This window comes from Topomyia yanbarensis, chromosome 2, assembly GCF_030247195.1.
Source record: "Topomyia yanbarensis strain Yona2022 chromosome 2, ASM3024719v1, whole genome shotgun sequence".
NCBI classification, from domain to species: Eukaryota; Metazoa; Arthropoda; class Insecta; order Diptera; family Culicidae; genus Topomyia; species Topomyia yanbarensis.
In genome coordinates, this window is record NC_080671.1 from 140,377,276 (window position 1) to 140,402,703 (window position 25,428).

At 36.6% G+C, this 25,428-nt stretch overlaps 1 protein-coding gene across 3 annotated transcripts in view; it reads right to left on the reverse strand.

Annotated features, from left to right (window-relative positions):
* Nucleotides 1-25,428, reverse strand: part of LOC131681542 (protein mothers against dpp) — an 88,566-nt gene that overhangs the window by 16,382 nt on the left and 46,756 nt on the right. The window contains exons 1-2 of one of the 3 annotated variants that reach the window (XM_058962376.1): nt 17,928-18,157; nt 12,107-12,276 (exon numbers count right to left, since the gene is read on the reverse strand). The exons of the other annotated variants lie outside the window; for them this stretch is intronic. Coding sequence (XP_058818359.1) covers nt 12,107-12,125 — 19 coding nt within the window. The 5' untranslated portion in view covers nt 12,126-12,276; nt 17,928-18,157. Of the gene's footprint in view, nt 1-12,106; nt 12,277-17,927; nt 18,158-25,428 lie in introns of those variants that run through there. 3 annotated transcript variants of the gene reach the window in all.

Below are 25,428 nucleotides of genomic sequence, written 5' to 3' on the forward strand. Positions count from 1 at the left end.
GCGAGCCACTCAATACGTTGTGTACATTGTGTTTAACTTCATTTTCTAGCCCTAATTTATTTCATTTGAAAATTTATCCCCGCCCTGTCACGAAATCTTGATTTTATCCCTACTGGTAATATATCAGTAGGGTATCTTAAATAAACTTGTTACGTCACTGTTCAGTTAACCCCAGCATCCACAAGCTACACATTGTCACAATTATTTTTCACCTATTCCACCCTTAATACAAGGCCTCTGTCTAGAATATACTTTTTTTTGCTAACTAGTAGGTAGGTATTTGAATAAAGAAAACTAATATCGTCCGGCGAACATGTTAGCGATGGCCCTCGCGATGCTAAATTGATATAATCCTTCGGTGTTCGCGATTTTGAAATACTTCGAGGTAATCTTTTTTCTGTGTTCGCGAACATCGCTTCGAAGCTCCGTGTAACTGTTTCAAAAATATCGATCACACGAACCAAGAGCTTAGCTAGTGTTCGTCGAAAACTACGCAAAAGCTTTTACATATCTTTCCGAACATCAATGAAATGAACAAGAAGCTTCATTTGTCCTCGCCGAAGAGCATGCAAAAGTATCGCCCAAATGTCCGCAATTACGATGGTAAGCGATTGTGATGCGAAGCTTGTGAATACGAACCAGTAACGCAAAGCTTCGCGCTTTGAAAGTATTCGAACATAGGTTCGGTTCGAATATTTCCTGCCCTGGTGACCATTTCAATAGTTTTTAGCCTCTGAGGTATTACGATTGTACCGATTTATATGGGAAATTCCAGTGTATCCTTACTAACACCCCTGTAACTCCGGAAGCAAGAGTCAGAACCGAATGAAATTCAGCAACAGTCAATGGCATTACTGTATCTTTCATTTGAAATCAAGTTTGTAAAAATCGGTAGAGAATTCGTTGTGGAATGGGTGTGATATTAGCTTGGGAACTTGGCGGGTTCCTCAAGGGCGTCATGAACCGTCATAGGTGTCCAATGTGGTCAAAGCTACTTTGATTAATCATTAGTGATCCAGACCCGCAAACTAGAGTAATGTTACAACAATTTTAATATGTTTTACATCATTTGAACATCATGGTGGTACCAGTTTATATGGGAATTTGCTGTGTGACCGCACTCTTCAACCCGTAACTCCGGAACCGGAAGTCGGATCAACTAAAAATTCAATAGCAGCTTATGGGAGCGTTATACCTTTCAGATGAAACTAAGTTTGCGAAAATTGGTTCAGCCATCTCTGAGAAAATTGTGTGAGTTTAAATGACACACACACATACACACACAGACATTTGCCGATCTCGACGAACTGAATCGAATGGTGTATGACACTCGGCCCTCCGGGCCTCGGTTAAAAAGTCGATTTTTACAGTGATTGCATAGCCTTTCTTTATATGAGAAAGGCAAAAATGACATCACTACAGTGTCATTCGCATTTCTCGACAAACATATGATTACGGCTTAAAAGCTAACTGTCAAAATTCTATTTGAAAGGAATTTCCGAACAAACCGTTACTCGCCCGTCAAAGATGTTAGTAGTAAACAAAAGAGAAAAGTTTTCTCTTTCATTAACTGCTATGAACTGTGTTTAGCTATTAACGTCACTGGCGTCACTCGAAAAGTAACGTCGCGAATTGATTTTGCGCAAGCACCTGGAAAACCCTCAACTCGCTCATCGGGACATCGGAAAACAACTCGGAATCGTGCAGTCAACAGTGAGTCGAGTTAAACGTTACTACTAAACTCTGAGCAGCGAACGGAAGGAGAAATGTGGTCAGAATGAATGTTCTATTAGTGATCAGGATCAAAAGTATGTAGTGAAAGCGTTTAAGCAGGAATACTCGGAATGTAGGGATGTGGCCAAAAAGTTGAATCTGTCCAAGTCTTTCGTTCAGAGAAAAAGCAAAATCTGAAGATGAAGATCCCCAGTGACATTGGTCGGATCAATGATTGGTGGAATCGGCAGGCCAAGACCGTGACTGAAGGAACTGTACGCCGGATAAAGAGACATCAACAGAAAAGTGCGTGGATTTCGTCGAAATAACGATGAATGATTTGTTTCAGTTGCTATCGAAAAATATTTTTTTTTACCTTTGCTTCATTTTTGGAAAATTATTCGATTGAATGAAAGGTTAAGCAAATTTACGCATATAAAAGTGCCACATTTCTTAGAATCTAGCCTTTACTTGTCATTTGCAGGGTTTGGAATTCTCCCTTTCCTGGAACTATAGACGATATGCCTACTATGGAAGAAAAGATGTATGATAAACTGCAAAAACGGGCGCAAATTTCAAACTCTGAATGGTTGCCATGAACAGCGAAGTCTTGCGGCCACAACTGAAGATTCCTTGCCAAAGCAACATCGTGACAGCAAAGTTATCTGAAAAAACAAATTTATGTTTCTTGGGAACATCTCAGCCAGAGCCACGAAATTTCAAAATCAGTTACCTATTTCTGCTTGCATTTACCGAAACCGACATTCAGATTCAACGCCTCCCTCATTCATTCACTTTCCAACTGACTGAAATTTCATGCAGAATCGAATGCTTGAGTGCAGAGGAAATATAAATTCATTAGCAACCAAAGCATTCATTTGTTATTATGTCGACAGTTTGAAGGCAAAAGTTAGCATCTTCCTCATTTTCGAGCCTAAGTGAACTGCGTAATCTATATCTGGTGCACTTTTGTTCAATAATCCCTCTCAGAGCTGGAATAGAAACAAAATTCACTTTGCTTCTGAAACCGAACATGTTCGAACCTGACTGCGCTGCGTCGGGAGAACGAATGACGAGAGAAACGAAGCAAACATTTCATTCATCGCAGCGGGGATGAATTGAATTTTGTTTTCTTTCAAGTTCACGTAGAAATGTCAATTTTTTTAGGCTCTGATCTCAGCAACCCCTGGCAACATAAAACTTCTGAGGGTTTAAGCGTAAAGGTTTGTGCATTGAGCCGGATTATCAATGGTCGCATAGGTTTCAATCTTGGCTCTGGGGTGATTTTTTGTTCACATAATTGCTTTCGTTTAACTCACCAATTCGCTTTTTTTCGTTGGATGCCACCAAAAAATCTTAAATAAGGTACTTATGTCAAAACCCTAAAAAAATACATGATTCGTTTAATTACTTTGCGATCCTGTCGGGATTTCATTACTTTTTGGTAGAATTAATGCGCTCCTTTTTCCATCGCGTAGTAATTTGAGAAAACGCCAAACTTGTTGAAAAAATTTCAAAATTTTCGAAAGATTTCAAAATAAAAACTTTGTGAACGAATGGCGGATCTCAAAATTCACAGATATGTTGTTTAATCCATAAGAATCATACTTGGACAAGAATATTTTAAAATTTGGAATCAGTGATGCCACAAGTACAGGTTTATCTAGAAAGGTAGAGATTTTTGAAGTGTTTTTGGTACAGTGTCTGTACGGTACAGATTACAAATTTTTTAAAAAAATTGTAAATTCGGAACCGGAAGTCGGATCGATTAGAAATTCAATAGCAGCCTATGGGAACGTTGCACCATATGTCACTCGGCCCTCCAGGCCTCCGTTGAAAAGTCGGTTTTCAGAGCAATTGCAATACTTTTCTATTGAGAAAGGCAAAAACGTACGGAAAATAAAGTGAACTGGCCGCCAAGTGAATCAAGCCCAGCTACTCTTGCACACTGTCGGAGACGGAATTTGCGAGCAAAGAGTTCCTTGGGGCTCGGAGAGGCTTTCACCGATACTTCGATACATAAACAGGTTTGAATTCTACTGTCCTCTAATGCAGTGCAAAATTTATCTTGTATTTTGTTTTGAAAGCAACATGCCACGAAAGATGCTCACAAGTGTTTATGTGGAGTTTTCCAATATTCAACTTCCTCCGGACAGGATCGGCTTAGATGTCATGTGGTATCGGGCGGCTGGTACCAGTAATTGATCCACTGGATTCCTGCTTCCGTGATGTGGGAGGTAGGAAAAACAGTGATTTTTTGTCATTGTCTAGATTTTCTGGCTTCAGCTCCCGAGGTCTCGGGTTTCATTTTCTTGTACCTTTTCTTTTTCTTTGTTTCAGAGAACGAGTGAAGGCGCTATAACCTAAGCACATTAGCCATGACAGGTCTAAATACCGCTGTCCCATCCCAGGAAAAACCAAAGGAGTGACATTAACCTTCTTAGCCCCGACACTCCCAACGATTTAATAAACCCCCTCTGAACTGAAACGGTTGGTACGGTTGTCCACGTTTCTTCCTTATTTAAGGCTCAACATGATTTGTTGATTAAATTATTCATTAAATGAATAATTCGATTTCCGTATAATTTTGACTCATCATCATTTTGTACGCTGCACAGTTGGGCTGGCCGCTTTAATGATTGTGTCACATTCCATATGTGCCACTAACATTAATATTGATAAGAAAAATTGTAAGCGAACGTTTGCTATTTTCCAGGATCCCTACATGTATTGGCTGTGTATGTATAGATTAGACTAGAAAAATCGTTTATAACTTTTCAAATAGGTGTGATAACAATACGTTTATTCCAATACACTCTTAAATTGTTTCTGAATTATCCGAAACAATTAGAATAAAAAAAATCGAATTTCTTCATCTACTACCAGAGCCAGTAAATAGAGAAGAATCGGTTATTCCGGGTACCGAAACAAAGCTAATTGAATACAATCTTATCGCCACAACAAATGTAGCGTTCGATCTAATTTCGCGTATGTGCCAATTTTTGCGTTATTTAGGGCATGATTAATTCCTGCTGTAGTCAGCATCAGCATCCGCTTGCAACGAGTAAGGCGAAGGTGCAAAGTAGGGTGTACGAATTAGCGAGCAGCAGTCTGGCTGACCACTGATAAGCTTCCGCAATTACGTGGCTGCATGGTAGTATGGCAATTTTATTAGCACCTGTGTTTTTAAATAAGTAGCAAACCTAATTTGGATTGATTATCTATTAAGGCAGATTGGACATAATCTACATCGTGTTGTACAGGTAAAGACACTGCCCCGTCCGGCTTACCCCGTGTGAGTTTGAAAGGCACGGTAGATCACTGCTGATAAATTGCTCTCTCAAATCTAATTTATGAATATGTTTGCATATCATATCAGGCCGACCGCACTGCTACACCATCCGAGCCAACGAGACGACTTGAAACGCCTTGAATTTCAAATAGTTCAAACGATCGACAGGTGTATATTTGATTATATGGTCTCTGCTATAAATAAGTAGTTGTGGGAAACCTCATCCGGCACACCTGTATTTAAGTAATTTACCATTGAATCATATTGGCAGAGACACAAGTACTGCATTCTGGTAGACAGCTTGACGCTACTGTTTAACTAAGCGGCCATGATTGTAAGGATCGTGTTATGTGTTGGCACTGACCTGCATAAATGACCGTCCGTCAGAGCAATTCCCGAAAATTGCGAACCAAACTACATATATAATTGTGTCGGTTGGAATAAATATTAGGGGGAGAACATTATTATCATCGTGACGGAACAATCCGGGTGTTGCAAACCATGACCGAATGTGTTTCTGATTTCCGGGTAGCTTGATCTTGGGCCGCCATTCTCCAGTTTTCCCATACGCACATCTCTCTGGATTGCACACTACCGACGAGTGCGGAGTTTGCCCCGAAGCCTGTGACCTCTTCCTGCCTTTCTGCTGAATTAAAGCTTAGCTGATCTCTCACTCGACATTCGTGCTACATGCACAGTCTATTAACACTTTTTACAGCTTGTGATACATGTGTCTGCCCCATTCTACAATGAATATTGCGCGCAGAATTCTTATTTTAAATACACCGAGCATTCGATAGTATGTCTCCTTCAACGACCAGATCAAACGCTTATGCTCTTGGATAGTCTAACGAGATGTTTCTGGCCTGGGTTCAACGATAATAATGAAGTATAAATTTTCGCTTTGAGTTTTTTTGTTCGTTACTTTTAGCAGAGGCGACGCGTGGTTTCACCATCAACCTGTTCAATATACCACAAAGGCCCTGAAAACGTCACAATCATCTCTAATTTTTAAAAGGGCGTAAACATTTCTACGTGCAAAAATTCCAATTTTTTTTTGTTCGATTGCTGTATTTTATACAGCAAAACTTTCTGAGGACGAGTTTGAGAGAATGAATATTTATGTGCGAAAAAAATATTTACTGAAAAAATTTTGTGTCATTTTTCACAAAAACAAAAATTTGTGTTAAAAATTTAAATTGCAAAAGAACCCATTTTTTCTATTTTTTTATATTTTGTCAATAAAAACCTCAAGAGAAAAGAAACATTTTGAATATAATTGTATGATGGAGAACTTATCGGTGAAAAAGTTTTTCTAACAATTACTTTATACATGTTTTAAAATTTCATGCTAATTGACATACAAAACTGTCATTTTATTACAGAATATAATATATAAAATCTTCTAAAATGCGATAGTTTTTGAGATAATTCGTGTGATTATGCTAATTCGTGTGATTATGCTCTTTTTATCAAAAAAAATGTCAAAAATTTAATGTTTATCGTTTTAAAGACTTAAAAGAAACTTTTTCAGTGTATTTGGATCATGGAGAAGCTTTCAATAAAAAAAATTCCTAACAACAACTTTTGACATATTTTTTTAATTCTTACTATTTGCAATCAAAAATGCAATTTTTTTTTGAATATGATTCTAAACGCTATTTTAAATCAAAATGCTCATAACAAAAATTTTCTAAAATGTGGTAGTTCTCGAGATATTTCAAATTTTGTTTTAACAACATAATTCTTTTGTTTTATTACGACCTTTTCAGAAGTTATTCGCGTTACTGCATCAACAATAATAACATTTTCAAAATACCCATGATATTTCCTGTAACTTTTGATATAAGGATGATATTGTAAACAAATGAAGCTATACGAAAACAATCAAAATACTATTCAACCATAGGGTCTTATGATTAAACTAAATAGTTCGATCATATTTTGGTTATTTTCGTATAGCTATATATAGGAATGGTGAATAAATTTATCATGAAAAAATTCATTCTAAGGGCTCTTCTGTATAAAATGACCTATTAAAGCTAGATATCTAATACATCTAGCAAATTCGTTTGCAACAACATAAGCTACAACTTTACTGAAGAGACAACGACTCTATCAATATTAGTAAGAAAAATAAATTTTGTATTTTACTTACATATAGGTGAATTGATCATTGACGTCTGGCATACTTACACTAGGCATAATGGACGTTAGACATAAAGACGTTAGGCATATTGGATGTTACGCATAATATCCATTAGGCATGATGGACGTTAGGTATAATGGGTTTTAGGTATAATGTACGTTAGGCATAATAGATGTTAGACATAATGGACAATTGGGACAATGGACGTTGAAGTATCACTTCAAGGAATTATTTTTTTGGCGTTGATGGCCTCTGGTGGTAAGAGCGTGAATGTGTGAGTTTTTTTATGTTGTTGAATTACTCCGGAAGCTGATCAAACTCGATCAACATTTTCTTTATACTTGGAGAAATCTTTTCTACAAAAAAGGAAACAGACCGAATGCTTGCCATGCGAAAACTCACTTTGCGTTAATTTTCGACATACAATTGATAAATTGTACATGACTAAAAAGGCCCACCACTCTTGTTTAAAATCAATGTCATTTGTTTTAAGAAAGGAATCAAATTAATTCTCTCATACATGCATGGTGCAATTGTTCAAGAAGGAAATATATGTCTAAAAACAGCTCATGAATAAAAGAATGGTGCATTTGATTATTCCTTCAACGAATATACGAATATTGCTGCGTCTATATTGATTATATCCCGTATTATTCATTTCAATGATAATATTCTTGAGGCAATCAAAGATAGAACTACGGAAACTATCTGATACGAAGGAGTTTTTCGTGTACTTAGAGGTAAACGAAACAAAAAGGCATTATCACAAACTGTCCATACTACTGTAAATTTTCATAACTCCAAAACTTTATGTTTGTTCATTATTTTGATGTGATTTTTCAGTATTTGGATACAGTTGTATTGATAATATATCTAATAGGCTTGACATGTGTTTGAACAAAAACTATTCACTTAAGGGGAGCGTCTGGTGTAAAGTGTTCAAAACGAAAGTTATTTTGTTTTACGATTTTGAAGGCAAGGCAACATTAGATCTTTTGTGTAATACTAGGATCGCTTTATGCATTTATTGCGTACAAAAAATATGCTCAGTCACGCAGAGCCACACATACGAGCGTTCCAAGAGTAGACGCCCACCCGTTTCCTAGTCGAGGAGCGCCGCGGCGAAACGGTAACTCTCGATAAAATTGTCTGATACGGGAAATTCAGTAAGTTTTGTGAAGCTTAGACTTGTAGTTAGTCGATGAACCACAAAAAATAGAAAAAAGTTCGAGTTTCGGAAAACCGAAAAATCTCATATTTTACTATAAAATTCGCTGATTTCTCTTCAAAATAATAGGGAGAATTTTTTTTGTTCAGGTTTCTGTGGTTCATCGACAGGCTACACCTCATTAAGAATATCAAGTCAATTCGTGGATTAGTTCTTGATTTATACTGTTCGCCAATTTGAAAAACGCTATTAAAGGGTGTCCCACATTAAATTGCATCACGAAAAAAAACGCTGTAGAAAATGACCCATTCGGTATTTTCTCTTTAAAAATTGGGTAGAAGTAGTTTAGAGTGTATTGTTTACACTGTATTATTATCGCTGTCAGTTTTTCGAAAATTGTTGCCGATAGATTGAAATCTGTTGTGCTATCTTACGATAAACGCCATTTTGGGATAAACTAAGTTAGATATGCCACATCACTTGTCAAAAAAATCTGTACAAAGTGGCGTTTTCAGAGTTTTGACATTCTGTTTGGATACTGAGATATAGCGAGAAAAGCGCCGGGAATTTTTTAATTTTTTGCTTTTTGCAAGTCACTGTGTCGCAGGATTGGCTCAAGTTATCTTGATGTATAAGATGTTTTTATGTGTAAAGCTATCTGAGAAACACTATGGCATAATCATTTTCAAAAGAAAAATACACGAATTGTGAGAAAAATGCAGTTTAAGTTTTCAACTGGAAATATAGCATATTTGAAAACACTGTAACCAAAAATAACTATTTTTTCTAAATTCCTTCAAAATGCATCTCACCGATTGTTAATAGACCAAATGAAGCCAAAGATATGATTAAAATTATGATTTTTTCTATGAAAAATTTTCTATGCACGATTATGATACGTCATACAAATTTTGTCATCAATACACACCTATGACACGAGTGAGTGCGATTTTTGTTTACATTTATAGTGAAAACTCGCAACATACTCAACCGAGCTTCCCAATATTTGAGGGATTAATACAGAATAGATAGAAGCATCAATTGTCTTCTTTGAATTGCTTATACCATTTATAAGTTTCAAGATATTCAAACTCGAACTTTAAAGATCGTTTTTATAGAAATGTGCTAAATGGCGCTTGTCATAAGATAGCACAACAGCGACGAAATACGCGTGTGGAATGCATGGCGATTTAAAAGAAAATAAGTTCAGCGTGACCACCGAGACTACGGGAGACCTTTCTAGAGGTATAATACTAACAATTAGGCGGAAAAAAAATTAATTATTTTTGCATTTACACCAGGCGCCTCCCTCAAGTTAAGAAAGCATCACGCTTATCCACGAAAAAAAGAAAAAAAACTGTAAACTTGTAAGATAAAAATATCTCGAATGGTATTTTTCATTTTGCAGCCTCTCGTTAAAGTTATGCGAAGGTGTGGTCTACCGAAGCGTAGCTTTTTTCTAACCAGAAAAAAACGAGCGTAAGGTTGAAATATCAACAATAAATAAAGGCTAGCGATTACATTACTTATATATTTTTGTGAATTTTGTTTATCGTCCATTATGCCTAACGTAAATTATGCCAATCGTCCACTATGCCTACCGTATATTATGCCAATCGTCCATTACTCTTACGTCCATTACGCCTAACGTATTTATGTCTAACGTACTTACAGCTAACATATGTATGCAAACGTCGTGCATCTATTTTAACCCTCCGACACTCGCACCGTTGTATTTTGTGCGGCATCTTCAGAAAATCTAGCGAAATCTTCTTTCAGCGCCAGCGGCGGCTCATTTAGGGAACAATTCGCGCGGGTGCCGCCTAAATTTTCACTATAAAATGTTGAAAATTGGACGAGTGACAGTGAATCTCTAGAGGAACCTCGATAAAATAGAATGTACATCATAACTCAAAATCTACTAGAAAAATTGTTTTGCAATTTTGCACAGTTTTTCTTCACATCAGTCCCCAGGCTTTTTATAAATATGCAAATTTAAGCAACCGGATAACGAAACCAAAAAATATAATATAAAATGTTCGTTCTAAATGCATACAGTGAAGCCTTCTCAAAATCCAGATTCGAATGCAATCATAAATTTTAAGCATCAAAATATCTATACAAAATTTGATAATTATTTTGATGAACTGAAAACGAACGAATTAACATTAACAAACATCTTCAAACCATAGCTAATATTTTATAGTATTTTAAAGACTATCATATTGAAGTATAGCTTTTGCCTTGTTAAAACAATATATTTTAGTATCAATTGGTTTTAAATTTCTGATTGACAAATTGCTAAACCTAACATTATACATAATATGGATAAACCGCTAGCAACCTGCCCAACTATGGATTTGAAATCAAAACACTAGCCTTTAGAAGGTCGATGAGTAATCGATAAAACAAAAATACGCAAAAGCTTTTATCAAAGTACTGGAGTTCTGACTCTGCTCAATAGAATAAACATTCCACTAAATCTGCTAACCCTATCATTTGATCAAACTTTAGACTTAACGTAAATATTTACCAAAGATATGTTTTAATTGTGCAGCACTGTTCATAAAATGGTTTTATCTATCTTCCATTTGCTCCTATGTTTGCACTATAAATTCGTGCGAACCGGACGATCGGATCGATCAAAGCTATCGTCATACTAATCACTATCAGGACTGAATATTGTGGAATATTGTGCTAGAGCTTCGAATGCGACAACACTGATTTGCATTGCCCAGTGATGTACCTATTTACATATTGAAGATTTGTAGTAAAAAAAATCAAATGTCAATAAAACAGCCAAAGCTAAACAATCACAATGACAATGACAGAAAAGGCAGAACATGTAACTCATACAACTGTCTATATATTGAGAAACATGATTGTTTGGAACTATTTGCAAGCTATGTTCGAAGTCGAATCATGTTACGAGATTTCTCAAATACACTCAAGTTTTTTTTACGCGGTTTTTTTTGCGCGGTATTTTTTTACGCGGTTTTTTTTACGCGGATTTTGAAATTTACACGGTTTTCATTTACGCGGATTTTGAAATTTACGCGGTTTTCATTTACGCGGATTTTGAAATTTACGCGGTTTTCATTTACGCGGATTTTGAAATTTACGCGGTTTTCATTTACGCGGATTTTGAAATTTACGCGGTTTTCATTTACGCGGTTTTCATTTACGCGGCTCGTATCCCCCGCGTAAAAAAAACCTGAGTGTAATCATAAGAGCTATCGGCAAATTCAGTAATATCAATAAAAACATGTAGCAAAAGGGACGAACAATGAACTTTTCCAAACTACTTTTGCAACGATTGTAACAGCTGGTTAGAATATAAAATCATTAAATCCGGTATTTATTTTCAATAAACCCTATTTATATCGATTATTCTAAATCACAACTATTTTAATCAGGGATCCAAAACAATCGACACAAAATTTCGTGGATTTAATCACGTAACATTCAGAATAAACCAAGGAGGTATAAAGCGTTTTAGTGATGTACAGAATACATCGTTCCCATCGGTTGATCCAGCATTTCATATTTCAATATTTACTCAATTTCTCCTAGATCAATCTATCACATCGAAGCAGAATTGAGACTGAAAATGTAAAAACTCATATTTTTTCTCCAACATACATATCTTCGTACTCTACGTTTGCACACTTTTTTCAACACACTCGCCCGACCGCGTTTGTGCAAACGAGTAAACCAACAAATCCGAGCCATTTGTTCACTTTGATATATCATTTCATCATATGTGTAATACTTCACCACTAACCATTCGTGTAATTTGCCATTTTTCATCGAATAAGTTCCTGTCGCCTATGGCGTACGTCCAAGCCGCCTTTTTCCACTCTGAAGCCTCTCGATCAAGCTGTAACTAGTTTCTTGCGTCTCGGCACACGATTTCACCTCAGCGTAATCCTCGCTTATTTTTCACCGTTTTTCCTAATAAAAAGACACCGTTGTCGTTGTTGTTGCTGTTTTTACCGTACTTAAAGTTTGATTTTTTATCCACAACACATCTATAGAAATCAAATCACATATAGTACAATCACATCACTGTTGCAAATCATTTCTTACTCCTATCGCAAAATTTTACCCCATTCAAGCTGGCCAATGGCTGGTGGTTGTTGATTGTTGTTGTGTTTTTTTATTCCTATTTCTTTAAAAATGTCACTTCACTTATTATTTACTTCTAGTTTCAGGAAAGGAAAGACGAACGTTTTTAAGCAGGTACGAGCTTGTGTTTAGAACAGATGTTCAAACCACTTAAAACTATTTGGATTAGGCCTGAAGTGATCAGCGTCAGCTGTGATATCGTGCACATCAGTTAACAACAGCTATTTGGGTTTTTTTACTATATCTTGTTATCGACCAAATAGTGTAAAAATTAAAATATTCCGTTCATTACAACTGCAATTATTAACACATTACATCCTAAACTACATATATATTGTCTGGTCCTCTAATCTACACGACAAAAATCCATTCATAAATCCATGAAAACAAGATCACGATTTCGTGAACTAAACGATTTACGAAAACTGTGACTAAGTTCCTGAAATTATGAAAAAAAATCCTCGTGAATACGAATAGGAATATGAAACTATTTGTTTCCAAAAACCTAGTTCGCGTCGAATATATACATGGCGTTACATTCGAATGTTTGGTAGGGTAACTGTGGTTGTTCCCTGGACATGTTTAGTTTTTGTTGTGATCCTTGTACACAATTTGGGAACACACAGCCGACAATTAAACGATGTTCATGATTGCAGAAGCTTATTCGCGATTTTTGTGATTACTCATCAAGGTACCGTGATATTTTATTCATGAGTTTACTATCGAATTTCTCGCGTGATTTATGTTCATGATTGCAGGATCTTAGTCATGGTTTTCGTAATTTCTATTTCGTGGTATTTTAGTCATGAGTACAGTGATTCATGCTCATAAATTCAGGATACTAGTCACGATGTTTGTGTAACGTGATTTATATTAATGATTTCAGGATCTTAGCTACAATTTTCGTAATTTTTATTCAAGGTATCTTGATATTTTAGTCACGAGTAGTGATTTATGTTCATGATTTCAGGATCTTAGTCACGATTTCAGATATTTTTTCATGAATAGTATGATTTATGTTCTTGATTTTAGAATCTTAGTCACGATTTTCGTAATTTATTTACATGTCATCATGATATTTTATTCGAGAGCCTACTTTCGAATTTGACATGTGGAATGATGTGACTGATGTTCATGACATCAGCAGTTTTATTAAGCAGGATCTTGTTCCATGAACTATATATCTAGCATCTGGGCATATATAACTTTTCACGGAATAGTGTATGGAACAAAAATGATTCTACGAATAATACTCTAGATTTTGTGAAATAATTCCCATGAAAATTTCATGACCATGTTGCATAAAATTGAAAATGATTAGGGATATCTTCTAAATATCACAAGTACACATGACAGATCCTAGGTCAAATACTAGGAATCATGAACTAGTTCCCGAACTCATGAATGATATTGCAGGATTTTGTGAAATATTTTACGTACACGAATCAGTCAGTCCACAGTATTTTAAAACGTCGTTTTCGTGCTCAAAATTATTAGCGTCTAAACCGTTAACTTTAGAAGTATTGTTTGTTCGGAGAAGTTGTTCCCCTTATGGTTGCGCATCCACCGGAGTATATTGTTCAATGATTAATTCACCTATAAGTGATATACGAAACTTATTTTCTGAATTAATTAAGATAGAAACTTTGTCTTCAGCAAAGTTTGCTCCTTTTTGCTTCTTAACGAGCTATTTAAGGTTATGTGTTTCGATACCGCAAACAATTTTGTGGAAGATTCCATGAAGGTTGGAGAATGTCTATAAAAGTTATCATGAAAAACATTAATTTTAAGGGATCTTCCATAAGTTGTAAACTATTAAAGTTAGATATATGGTGTCTTCAGCATTTTTTCTGTAGTAACATTTGCTACAATTTTGCCGAAGATACAAAGTCTCTATCTTAATTAATTCAGAAAATAAATTAAGAATATCACTTATAGGTGAATTAATCACTAAACGGTACACTCCTGTGGATGCGCAATCATAAGGGCAACAACTTCTCTGAACAAAACAATACTTTAAAAGTTAACGGTTTATACGCTATTAATTTTGAGCACGATAACGACGTTTTAAAACACTGTGAAGTCATGACTGCTGAACTAGGAAACATGAACCAGTTCACGAATACATGAATATTTGATGATTTCGTTAACTGTTTCACGAGCACGAATGGTATGTTGCGACTATTATACTAGGAATCATGAACCAGTTCACGAATACATGAAAAATATTTTATGATTTCATGAACCATTTCACGAGCACGAATGGTAAGTCGTGACTTGCAGTTTATGAATACATGAATAATATTCTATGATTTCGTGAACTATTTCACCACCACGAATGGTAAATCGTGACTAGCATACTAGGGATCATGAACCAGTTCACGAATATATGATTAACGTTTCATGATTTCGTGAACTATGTCAGCACCACGAATGGTAAGTCGGGAATCATGAACCAGTTCACGAATACATGAATAATATTTGATGATTTTGTGAACTATTTCTTGAGCACAGATATTGGATCGTGACTAATATATTAAAATCATGAATTAGTTCACGAGGATTGTATGGATTCATGAATAAAACTCCGAGTTTCGTGAAACAGTTGACGGGAAAGTATCCACACTGTTTTGATTTTGTGAGCTAATGTTCCTAAATCTATGAAAAACATCATAAGTCAACCTTTGGTTTTACGAATAATGTTCCTAAAGTTGTGTACTAGTTCACGTACAAAAAATCGATTTGGTGATAACATGGTGGAAAACATGACTTAAGTTCACAACACAAAAACAAATATTTCCACAAATAAAAGCATTACGCGGGCGTTATTGAAGGAAAATTGAACATAATTATAAAAGTCATGATTTTTGTTCATGGTCCTGTTTTCGTGACGTAAAAACGTGGTTGATCCAGAATTCATGGCACTTTATTCACGATTTTGGGAACAACTTTTTCCGTGAATCTATCACACCATTTCAGTAAATGGAAACCATTCTATACTCTATGAACATCAAATTGCTCAAATCCAATAGAAAAATCGGTCCATTGCTATAATTATTATAAATATACCAAAATCTGAAAATTTACTTTTTAATACTGTTTTGGAAAGAAGTAGAAAAGCATATTCCAAAAACTTTATGTTAAAACAGGTTTTGGAAATTTTTTGGAGGGGAACAATTTGTCTCATAGCTTACGTGTGTGCCCTCTTCCCTTTGGACAAGTAGAAAAGAGTGTACATAGCAAGAGAGTAAACTATGCTACGCCACACTCTTACCGAAAGTCGGAGTATAGCAGAAAAACCAAAAATATATTTTACAGTAGTAACGAAAAGGTTACTGGATCTGGATGGGGAGAGATGCCGCACATTCCTGCGTCAAAGTAAACCATTCAATATTTGATGAAAACATTTTTATCAATTGCGACAAATTTCTAAAATACTGTGAAATAGTTTTTGGCATGAAAAAAAATTTATCAAATTTCCATGAACATTAAAATAAAAAAGGTCATTGTCATTTTTGTAGCTCTCGTTGGTGTTTTTGTGATTAGATGGTCGCTTTTTAATTTAGACCGGACTAAGTGACAACATATTGATTTCGAGAAAAACGAGTTTCAAGTTTCAATCGCAGCATCCTTTACATTATAATTGAAAATTAATTTTTGACATAATTCTTGTTTATCGTTACATATTTCAAATCTGGCAAAAGTCTAATGTAGCTGAAGAAATCCTTTATCCAGTGCTATCATTATCTCATTTTTAAATGTATTGCGACTTAGGCCGGTCTGACTTAACACCGACGAGGTGACTTCATTTAAGTTTCATGAAGTTTGATTACACCTATAAATCGGCTAGCACCTCCACTTTTCTTAAGGGGGTGCTTCTAGAAACATTTTTTTATTCAACATTTTACAAATTTTTTCGTTTTGCAACCTTGTCTATTGGTTAAGTTGGAGTAATTTAATTAAAGATACTATTTATCTATATGATTGTACGAGCGATATATATCTATCCCAATTGTAGGGGAGAGATGCCGGACAACGACATTTTCCTCTGAAATTATGGATGACCAAGCTCATGATCAGAATGTCTTCTAAAAGGTTCAACCGATACATGATTTACCAAAAAAAAATCAAACAATTTAAAAAAAAACGAAAAAAAGCGGTGCTGAAAAATTTTCGGCTCTACGTGATGCAACTGGAAGCAAATAATCATTAACAAAATTTTCGTGAATTAATAATAAGGATTATTTTACATCTCCAGTGTTGTACATCTTCGAAAGACAAACTTACAATATCATATTACCGTATAAAAGTTACCTTATATATGAGATATAGAGCGTGCGGCATCTCACACGAACGCGATATCTCTCCCGAAATTCCCCTTGAAATATTGAAATTGCGCTTGAATTACTTAAAATTGTTTAAAGGTTACCTTTACAAGATCAAAAATTCGACTAGTTATATTTTTAAAATTTATAGATTACCCATCTTAAAACATACCATAACCTGTTCAAAGTACTCTTCAGAGTATAGACAAAGCTTCGGAGCCGAATGCATAGAAACACCGAACAGGTATGCGTGTAAACAGACGGATGTGGTCGTGAAAAATGTCACACACTCGCCCACTCGGTTTTCTGTGTTTTCTCCATATTCCACTTAATAAAATACAAAGTTTCTATCTTCATCGATTGAAACGAATCTCTGCCGAATTATTTTTTATAAAAGCTAAATGATGATAAACCGAGTTTTATTATTTTTATAGCCTGTTAAAATAAAAATGCACAAAAATCGCTTTTTACGAACTTTTTTTTTAAAAAATACGTTGGTTTGTGTGTTTTCACCAAGGATTACTGGTTGCGCTTTCCACATCAATTAGATTTTGCAATGACGAGGCGCTTCACAGATTGATCCGTTAGTCCGTCATTTTTTACGAAAAAACAGAAAGCTGCTCAAATATGTATCTAAGATATCGAAAATTTCTAGGTCTTTTTTCTCTCAACAAAATTGCGAGAGTTGTTTTTCTGCCTACTAAAAAGGTTGCCTTTAACGCTCTAAATAATGAAACCGCGCTCTTATTAACTTTCTGTGCATTTTGTAATTTGATTGTTTTAAGCATACTTTAGTAATCACTCACAATGCAGGTATTTTACAATTGTTCTGCAAAATATTTCTCTACATAGGTCAACGGTAGCTTATTTATTTGCCGTAGCACAGCTTCTGAACAAACTAAAAAAAAACAACGTTTAGATTGATATTGTAAGTCTCCAAAAGTAGAAAATAGCCGTCCATAGTTGGTTTGATTTCAATAGTTCTAAAGAAATGAAATTTAACTCAAAATCGCCCCAACATTGTTGTGAGGCACAGTACTAAATAAACAAAGCAACAACAACAACAACAAACTAACGATACACAACAAACATTAAAAACTTTTATGCTCAACCCCTAGCATCACAACCACCACTTCGCCACTCGCCGCTTACCCGCTGTCCTATCGGGTAAAAAACGCGTGTTGTATTCCACCCACTTTCAGCACAATTTTATCTCAAATATCCCTGTGTTATCAATTTTGCACCGTCCCCTGTCGAACTGCAATTGTATTGGAATTATATTCTTGGGCCGAAAACTTCTGTTAAACAGCAAACGCGAACTGATTGAATATTGCAATCACACACGCGCAAACGGCTAACCGAACCGCTTACCGCCGCAGCCGGGAACAAACTGCGGCGCGAATCGTTTACTTGTTGTTCTCCGGGCATACCTTCCAGCTTCACAGCTCCGCGTCAATCCGCTGATTCCAACACGGTGAACATGGTCGCGAGCGCGCGCGTTTCTCCTACATGAACGGTAAAGGAATATAAACGGATCTCTCATCATCAACCACAGCATCCCAGTAGTGTTTGGGTACACGAGCGAGAGCGAGAATTGCTAGACTAACACGCCAGATCCTGCCTGCAGCTCAGGCGTCGTCGTCGTCTTCGACCACACGGTACAGCTGACATCGCAGTACGCTCATCGCCGGGCATATACCATAACATCAACATCAGCATTGGCCTGGCGAGTATGTTATGATGCTTCGAATAGACTCGCGTATGCACGGAATAGTGGGTGAGGTGTGGGATGAAAGGAGGGAAAGTTAGCTGGCACTGGTCGAGTATGACGGTGCGTGTGTGGGTTTCCAATATGCTACATAAACAACGTCTCATATTTTGCAGCACTTCTCCGACCAATGAATCGATTCCTTTTTTTCTCTCGGTTTGCGGTTGAATCGTTCTGACGGTTGGATGCTATATGTTGATGCATAAATTAATTGTGTTGGTTTCTAACAAGCTCGCAATTAGGAACCGTGCCAATTAGCAAGATTTGCTCTAAGCCTTTTTTACTTTTACTTATAACCATATTAGTTTAAAATATCATTAATCGTCGACTATGTTGACAGTTAAGCAATAGCTCATCTGTCAAACTTTGTCAGAGACGGAGCAATTGAATACTTTATGGTGACCTCACAAAAAAACTGAGTGCTCATTTTTGACACTTCGCTTGTACTGGTTACATGAACTTAGAAAAATTCTTTACGATTTGCTTTGAGCTAATCTAGTCGTTCACAAATTTTTCTAAGTCCATGTAAACAGTACAAGCGAACTGTCAAGGAAAGTGAGGTTAACTGTTTCAGTGAAGAACCTAATTGTAGTTGTAGTTGTTTTTTACGATAATTACACGATAGAATCCAAAATCCATGTTGAGATGCTTATTGTGCCAAAACTGCAGTTACAACAGTTACAATTGAACTGAAATATGTCAACACGGAATCTCTGAGCATATTTGTTTATAGCATGGCGTATAAAAATGTTGACTACATCGGCAAAAAGATCGCCCCGAAAAGACTTGGGCAGTGTCCGACCTACTTTGCCTGCGCCCCTTATCACCTAGTTTGCATGTGTGGATTCGTCAGCAATGCTTTGAAGAAATTGACAAGCATTGAAATATGATTAAATTACTGCCGTCTATTACAAAATTTGGTTGTAGTCTTTATCTCACTGTTCGCCAAAATTGCTCATATTATCATATGTTGTAGTATGCAGTTCCCATTCCCAGGCCAACCGTGGCATAGCAGAGTTAGACACATCTTCGGGCACCGTTATTAACACTTCAAAAGTTAGAACTATCGATACGTTCCCTATACGAATAGAAACCTACTTTTAGACTTCGTTCGATTGTGCTATGTGCAAACTATGATCAATGATGGACTTACCATCTAAAACGGGGCGAGGTTAGCATACAGCACCGCAGCGGCGCATGACAACATTCTAATTAAAAATACTACACAGATGCATTGACAATAACACAGCCGTTCATAAGTGTGATAAAAGTGTAATCAAAATCGAAAAACGCATGTTGCAAACACAACAATTTTACGACAATGTGGGTCAGCAGGTCTACGGAAATGGTCTCTTACGGACCGATTTAGCTCTTGCTAAGTGCTTATTATTGGAATAATCGCAAACAATTTACGACCGTTTTGATTGCGGGTTACGGTGTTTTTTGGTTACCAAAACTAATATTGTGTCGACCTGGCAGGTCAGATGCATAAATCATGCTACTATCAGTATATTATTTGAGAAGTTTTTTTTAGGAACCAACACGATTCGACCAAATTTCCTGATTGTCACGTACCATCTTCCTTGTTTTCAACACTTTTAGCCTAGTTGAAAGAATTTAAGGGGTGAATACCAATCTAGTCAAACGGCGTATAAAATCTTCTTCGCCGCCTATGATCGTGTCAGATCTATGAAAGTTGGAAATACCATGAAAATGGGACAAATATGCGATCATGGGAAATATATTTATGTCAAAATAGAAAATAATCAACATTTAAAAATTTTATTTTTGCCTTTCTCATACAGAGAAGTTATGCTATCTTTTTTTTCGAGAGTTGTCCTACTGGAGCTGTAGAGCTAGGTTCTCGGAAGGGCTCCCCGTCAGAATCACATACTACAATTTGCAGACGAGACAGGCAATGTCGCCCACTAAAACACTGTATTAGGTCAATTGTAGCGGGCCGTGATTCTGAATGTGATATTCATTGTACGGTACAAGTATGTGCGGGCGTAGGGACTCGCGATCACGTGTATCATCGCGAAGAGCTCGAGCAATTGTACCTTGACGTGTTCGATCGCGTGTGCGTTTGTATGTCGCGTGTGCTAACGTGTATGTAACTTCGCGTGTATGGATTCTATTTTATAACCGTGTGCCTTTCGCATATTCGCGTATGTTCTTGGATAATCGCGCGCGGACCGTGAATCTAGTACTTTATTTTTTGGTGTACTGCTAAGATGCTAAAAGAGTGTGAGATCTTCCATATCACTAGAGTGCCCGGTGATATCGCCATGGAACGTGTTGTCTAGTGAATATGTGCTTTATTTTTTGATATGTCCTATTGAATGTATGGACCTAAGTTATTAGGACAGAGAGTAATGGTTTCCGGACGTGACCGACTCATGAGCGCGCGAAAACGGACGTTTGTAGGTTCGCGTTTGAGACAGCATTTGAAACTTCATAAGCGCTAAAACGTTCTCCTTATTACCGGGGTGTTATTAAGTTTGCGCGATCGCGAACGTAGATGTGCGTTGTTAATCGCGAAGGGCTTCAGCGTTCGTATGTTAACGTGTTTGTCACGTGTGCTCGCGTTCATATGACGTCGCGTGTACAAGACTGGATTTTGTAACCGTGTGGCCATTCCGCGTGCGTTCTTGGATGGTCACGCGGGCCTTCATTCTGATAGTTTTCGGTGTATAATTCACATTCTGACAGGGAGTAAGTTACCCCATATCACTAGAGTCCTCGGTCATGTCGCCATGTAACGTGGTGTCCAGTGGATATGAGAGCTTTCTTTTTTTTAATTGATCCAATTGAAGTCTGCTGATATCAAGGATAGAAACATCCGGAAGTGACCGATTCATGATCGTGCGACCGCGGGAGTTTTTAGGTTCATGGTTGAGACCTCGTTTGAAAATTTATAGGAGCTGAGGCATTCACTTTATCACCGGGATGTTATCATGTTTACGAGATCGCGGGTGTAGGTGCCGTGGAGGGTCGCGAAGGGCTCAATCATTTGTATATTAACATGTTTGTCACGTGTATGTGATTTCACGTATATGATTTCGATTTATAAAGATGTATGTGTGTATTCTTGCTTGATCGCGCGCGAACTGTGAGTCTGATGCTTAGTTTTTAGTGTATGGTACAGATAGTACAAGAGAGTTCTTTTTCCCATATCACTAGAGTTCCGGGTCATGTCACCATGAAACGTGTTGTTTAGTGAACATGAGCGTCACTTTTTTGATTGGTTCAACTGAAGACATTAGTCCAGACTGCTAGGACCGAGGTAAGACTTCCGGACGTGACCGTTTCATGATCGCGCGAGTGGTGGGTTAATGTTTGAGACCGCGTTTGGAAGTTTAAAGATGCTACGCTTACTTAACTACCGGAATTTTTTCATGTAGGCGAAATCGCGGGCGAAAGTATGTGTGGATTATTGCAATTGCATGGTCGCGTTTGTGGCCAGGTTTGTGTTATCGCGAAGGCCCCGAGCGTTTGTACCTATATGAGTATAGATAGCGTATAGTAGAGATATACCAATAAAAGGAATCATAATATGTCGAATAAAGAAAAACCTGTTTTAATCCACCTAGCTGTGCAATTGTACCTTTCTCATTAATCCAAACTACACGAAAAAAATTGTTCCCAAAATAGTGAGTAAAGTGCTATGAATCCTGGAACAATCACGTTTTTACGTTATGAAAACAGGACCATGAACAAAAATCATGTGTTTTATAATCACGTTCAATTACCCTTCAATAACGCCAGCACAGCGCTTATTTTAGTGGAACTATTTGTTTTTGTTTTGAGAACTACAGTCACGGTTTCCGCCAAGTCATTTATAATTCGAATTTCAGTACGCTAACTAGTTCACAACTTTATGAACATTAATCATAAAACCAAAGGTTGACTCATGATAATTTTCATAGATATAGGAGCCTTAGTTCACAAAATCAAAATATTCTGGATATGTTCTCGTGAACTATTTCGCGAAATTCAAAATTGTATTCATGAATCCATTTAATTCTCATGAACTAATTCATGGTCTCTAATATTTTAGGTACGTTCCAATATCCGTGCTCGTGAAATAGTTCACGAAATCATGAAATATTATTCATATATTCGTGAACTGGTTCATGATGCCTAGTACATGATTTACAATCTATTTTGCGTGCTGATGATATTTAGAAGACATCGCTAATCATTTACAATTTCATGCAACATGATAATGAAATTTTTCCGTGGACTCTCACAAAATTTGGAGAATTATTCGTGGAATCATTTTTGTTCCATACAGTGTTTTATGAAATGACCACCTGCTAGCGACCATAGTAATAGACACGAGCATTAGATATAAAAAAAACTATTAGGACCTCAAACATCGTTATTCGTTTGATAAGGTTAGTGGCGATGTCTGGATAGAAAACGAAAACTGCGCTGAGAATCCGAAATAGTATGCGTGATATAATTCACAGAACAAGATATCGCTAATCAGTCATATTTTCATGATCCAGTTCATATTGTCACGTTATTCCAAATTAAAAAAAAAATCGATTGTAACCAAAAAGTAACAGATCACAATTAGGCGAAGAGAATTTACGAATACCATGGTAAACCTGCTGATATCATGAACGTTAGTCATATTACTCTTCGTGTCAAATTTGGAAGTAAGTTTTAAAATAAAACATTGCGATAACATGAACAGAAATTACGAAAATCATGACTAAGTCTTGAAATTATGAACATGAATTACTCTATTTATGACTAAAATATTACGATAACATGAACAGCAGTTACAAAAATCGTGACTTAGATCCTGAAATCATGAACATGAATCACTCTGCAAAATTCCCAAGTGGGAAAAATTTTGGACAAGACCAATTTTTTTGTGCATGAGGGCACATGCCTTACATAAAGTATGATTTTTTTTTGTTTTAGTGTTTCGGATTCTCCTCGTCAGTAACTAGCACCATCTGGGTGTCCAGTTAGACTATGTATCTGAACTAGTACCCAAATTAGCACTAGTTAGATACTAAATTCCAAAAAGTCACACGTCTTGCGTGAACACTAAACCACTGGCTTATACCGAGTGATGTCTCGATAGTAAGCACAGAGGTTCTGTTTGCCGACGAGGAATATGAACCGAAACTGGCATGTGCCCTCATGCACAAAGAAATTGGTCTTGTCCAAAATTTTTCCCACTTGGGAATTTTGCATAATTCCAGGCGTTTGGTACTTATACCAAAAGACAGTTTCGGTTCATATTCGTCGTCGGCAAACAGAACCTCTGTGCTTACTATCGAGACATCACTCGGTATAAGCCAGTGGTTTACGCAAGACGTGTGACTTTTTGGAATTTAGTGTCTAACTAGTGTTAATTTGGGTACTAGTTCAGATACATAGTCTAACTGGACACCCAGATGGTGCTAGTTACTGACGAGGAGAATCCGAAACACTAAAACAAAAAAAAATGAATCACTCTACTCATAACTAAAATATCATGATAACGTGAGAAGAAATTACAATTTAATCATTTTACTGTCGGCTGCATATTCTCAAATCATGAACTAGAATCACAACAAAAACTAAACATGTCCAGGGAACAACAACAGTACCCTAACCAAACATTCTAATGTAACGCCATGTTTATATTCGGGGCGAACTAGTTTTTTTTTAAAACACAAATAGTTTCAAGAATTCGAGGTTTATTTTTCATAATTTCAGGAACTTGGTCATGGTTTTCGTAAAATGTTGAGTTCACGAAATCGTGACCTTTTGTTCATGAATTTAAGACTAGTTTTTTCGTGTACGTACAATATAATGGTGGTAATGTCCATTACATATTCAGTACGATTTGCACATACATACAATGGATCGATAGCCACGAACTGGAGAAGCTATGTGTCGTAGCTGAAACACTTGAACCCAGCCGCGGATCCAGGAGGAGGGTTCGGGGGATCCGGACCTCGCCAAAAAGTTTCAACTTGTTAACAAATTTTAAATTAGTTTCAATTTTAAAGCAGTTTTCAAACTCAAAATCATTTCAAATCAATTTTTTTACTGGTTTTGCAGACCTACTAGTGAAGTTTATTTAGGAGCAGCAAGGAAATTTTCGGTTATAATTGATGAAGGAAGGTGGGTTAAGGGAAGGATGGTGTGTGATGGGGGATAGACCAGGATTAGGTTGACGATGTTCAGATTGATTGCATCTTTCTATATGAGAAAGGCAAATAAGTAAGGTGAATTTATAAATCCCATATTTATAGATTCACCTTACCTATTTGCCTTTCTCATATAGAAAGACGCAATCAATCTGAACATCACTTTTTTCACTTAAACTACCATAACAAACTAACAAAATACACCAGGTTTTCTGAAGTTCAAGAAACATCGCTAAAAAATTGGTGCAGTTTGCTTGAATAGAAAAAAAGTTATTCTGAGAAATTAGGGTGAACGTATAAATGTGGGACACACTGTATTTTCCCGTGAAACCAATGTCAAAAACTTCAAGCAAAGTGGGCGGGTCTAAAATTGTCCAAATGATATGAAATTTGGCATCTAAGTTTACTTTGCTATTTGTCACAATAGGAGGCCTTTTGGATTTCAAAAATGAGCGTTATTTTGCAATGCTCTAATGCATATGGGAGGGTGCCCAGGATGGGGGGCGGGGTTGATGAAAGTCGGAGGTGTTAGGGTAGGTGGGGGGCGATACTACACCAAACTGCATATTATACCTTCCATTTGAGACCTGTTTTGAGAAAATCGGTTCAGTCATCTCCGAGTAACCGATGCGCAATTGTTGGTCACACACAGACATACACACATACGAATATACACGTTTTCCGAACTCAACGAAGTGAGTCGAATGATATAAGAGTGTCGGCC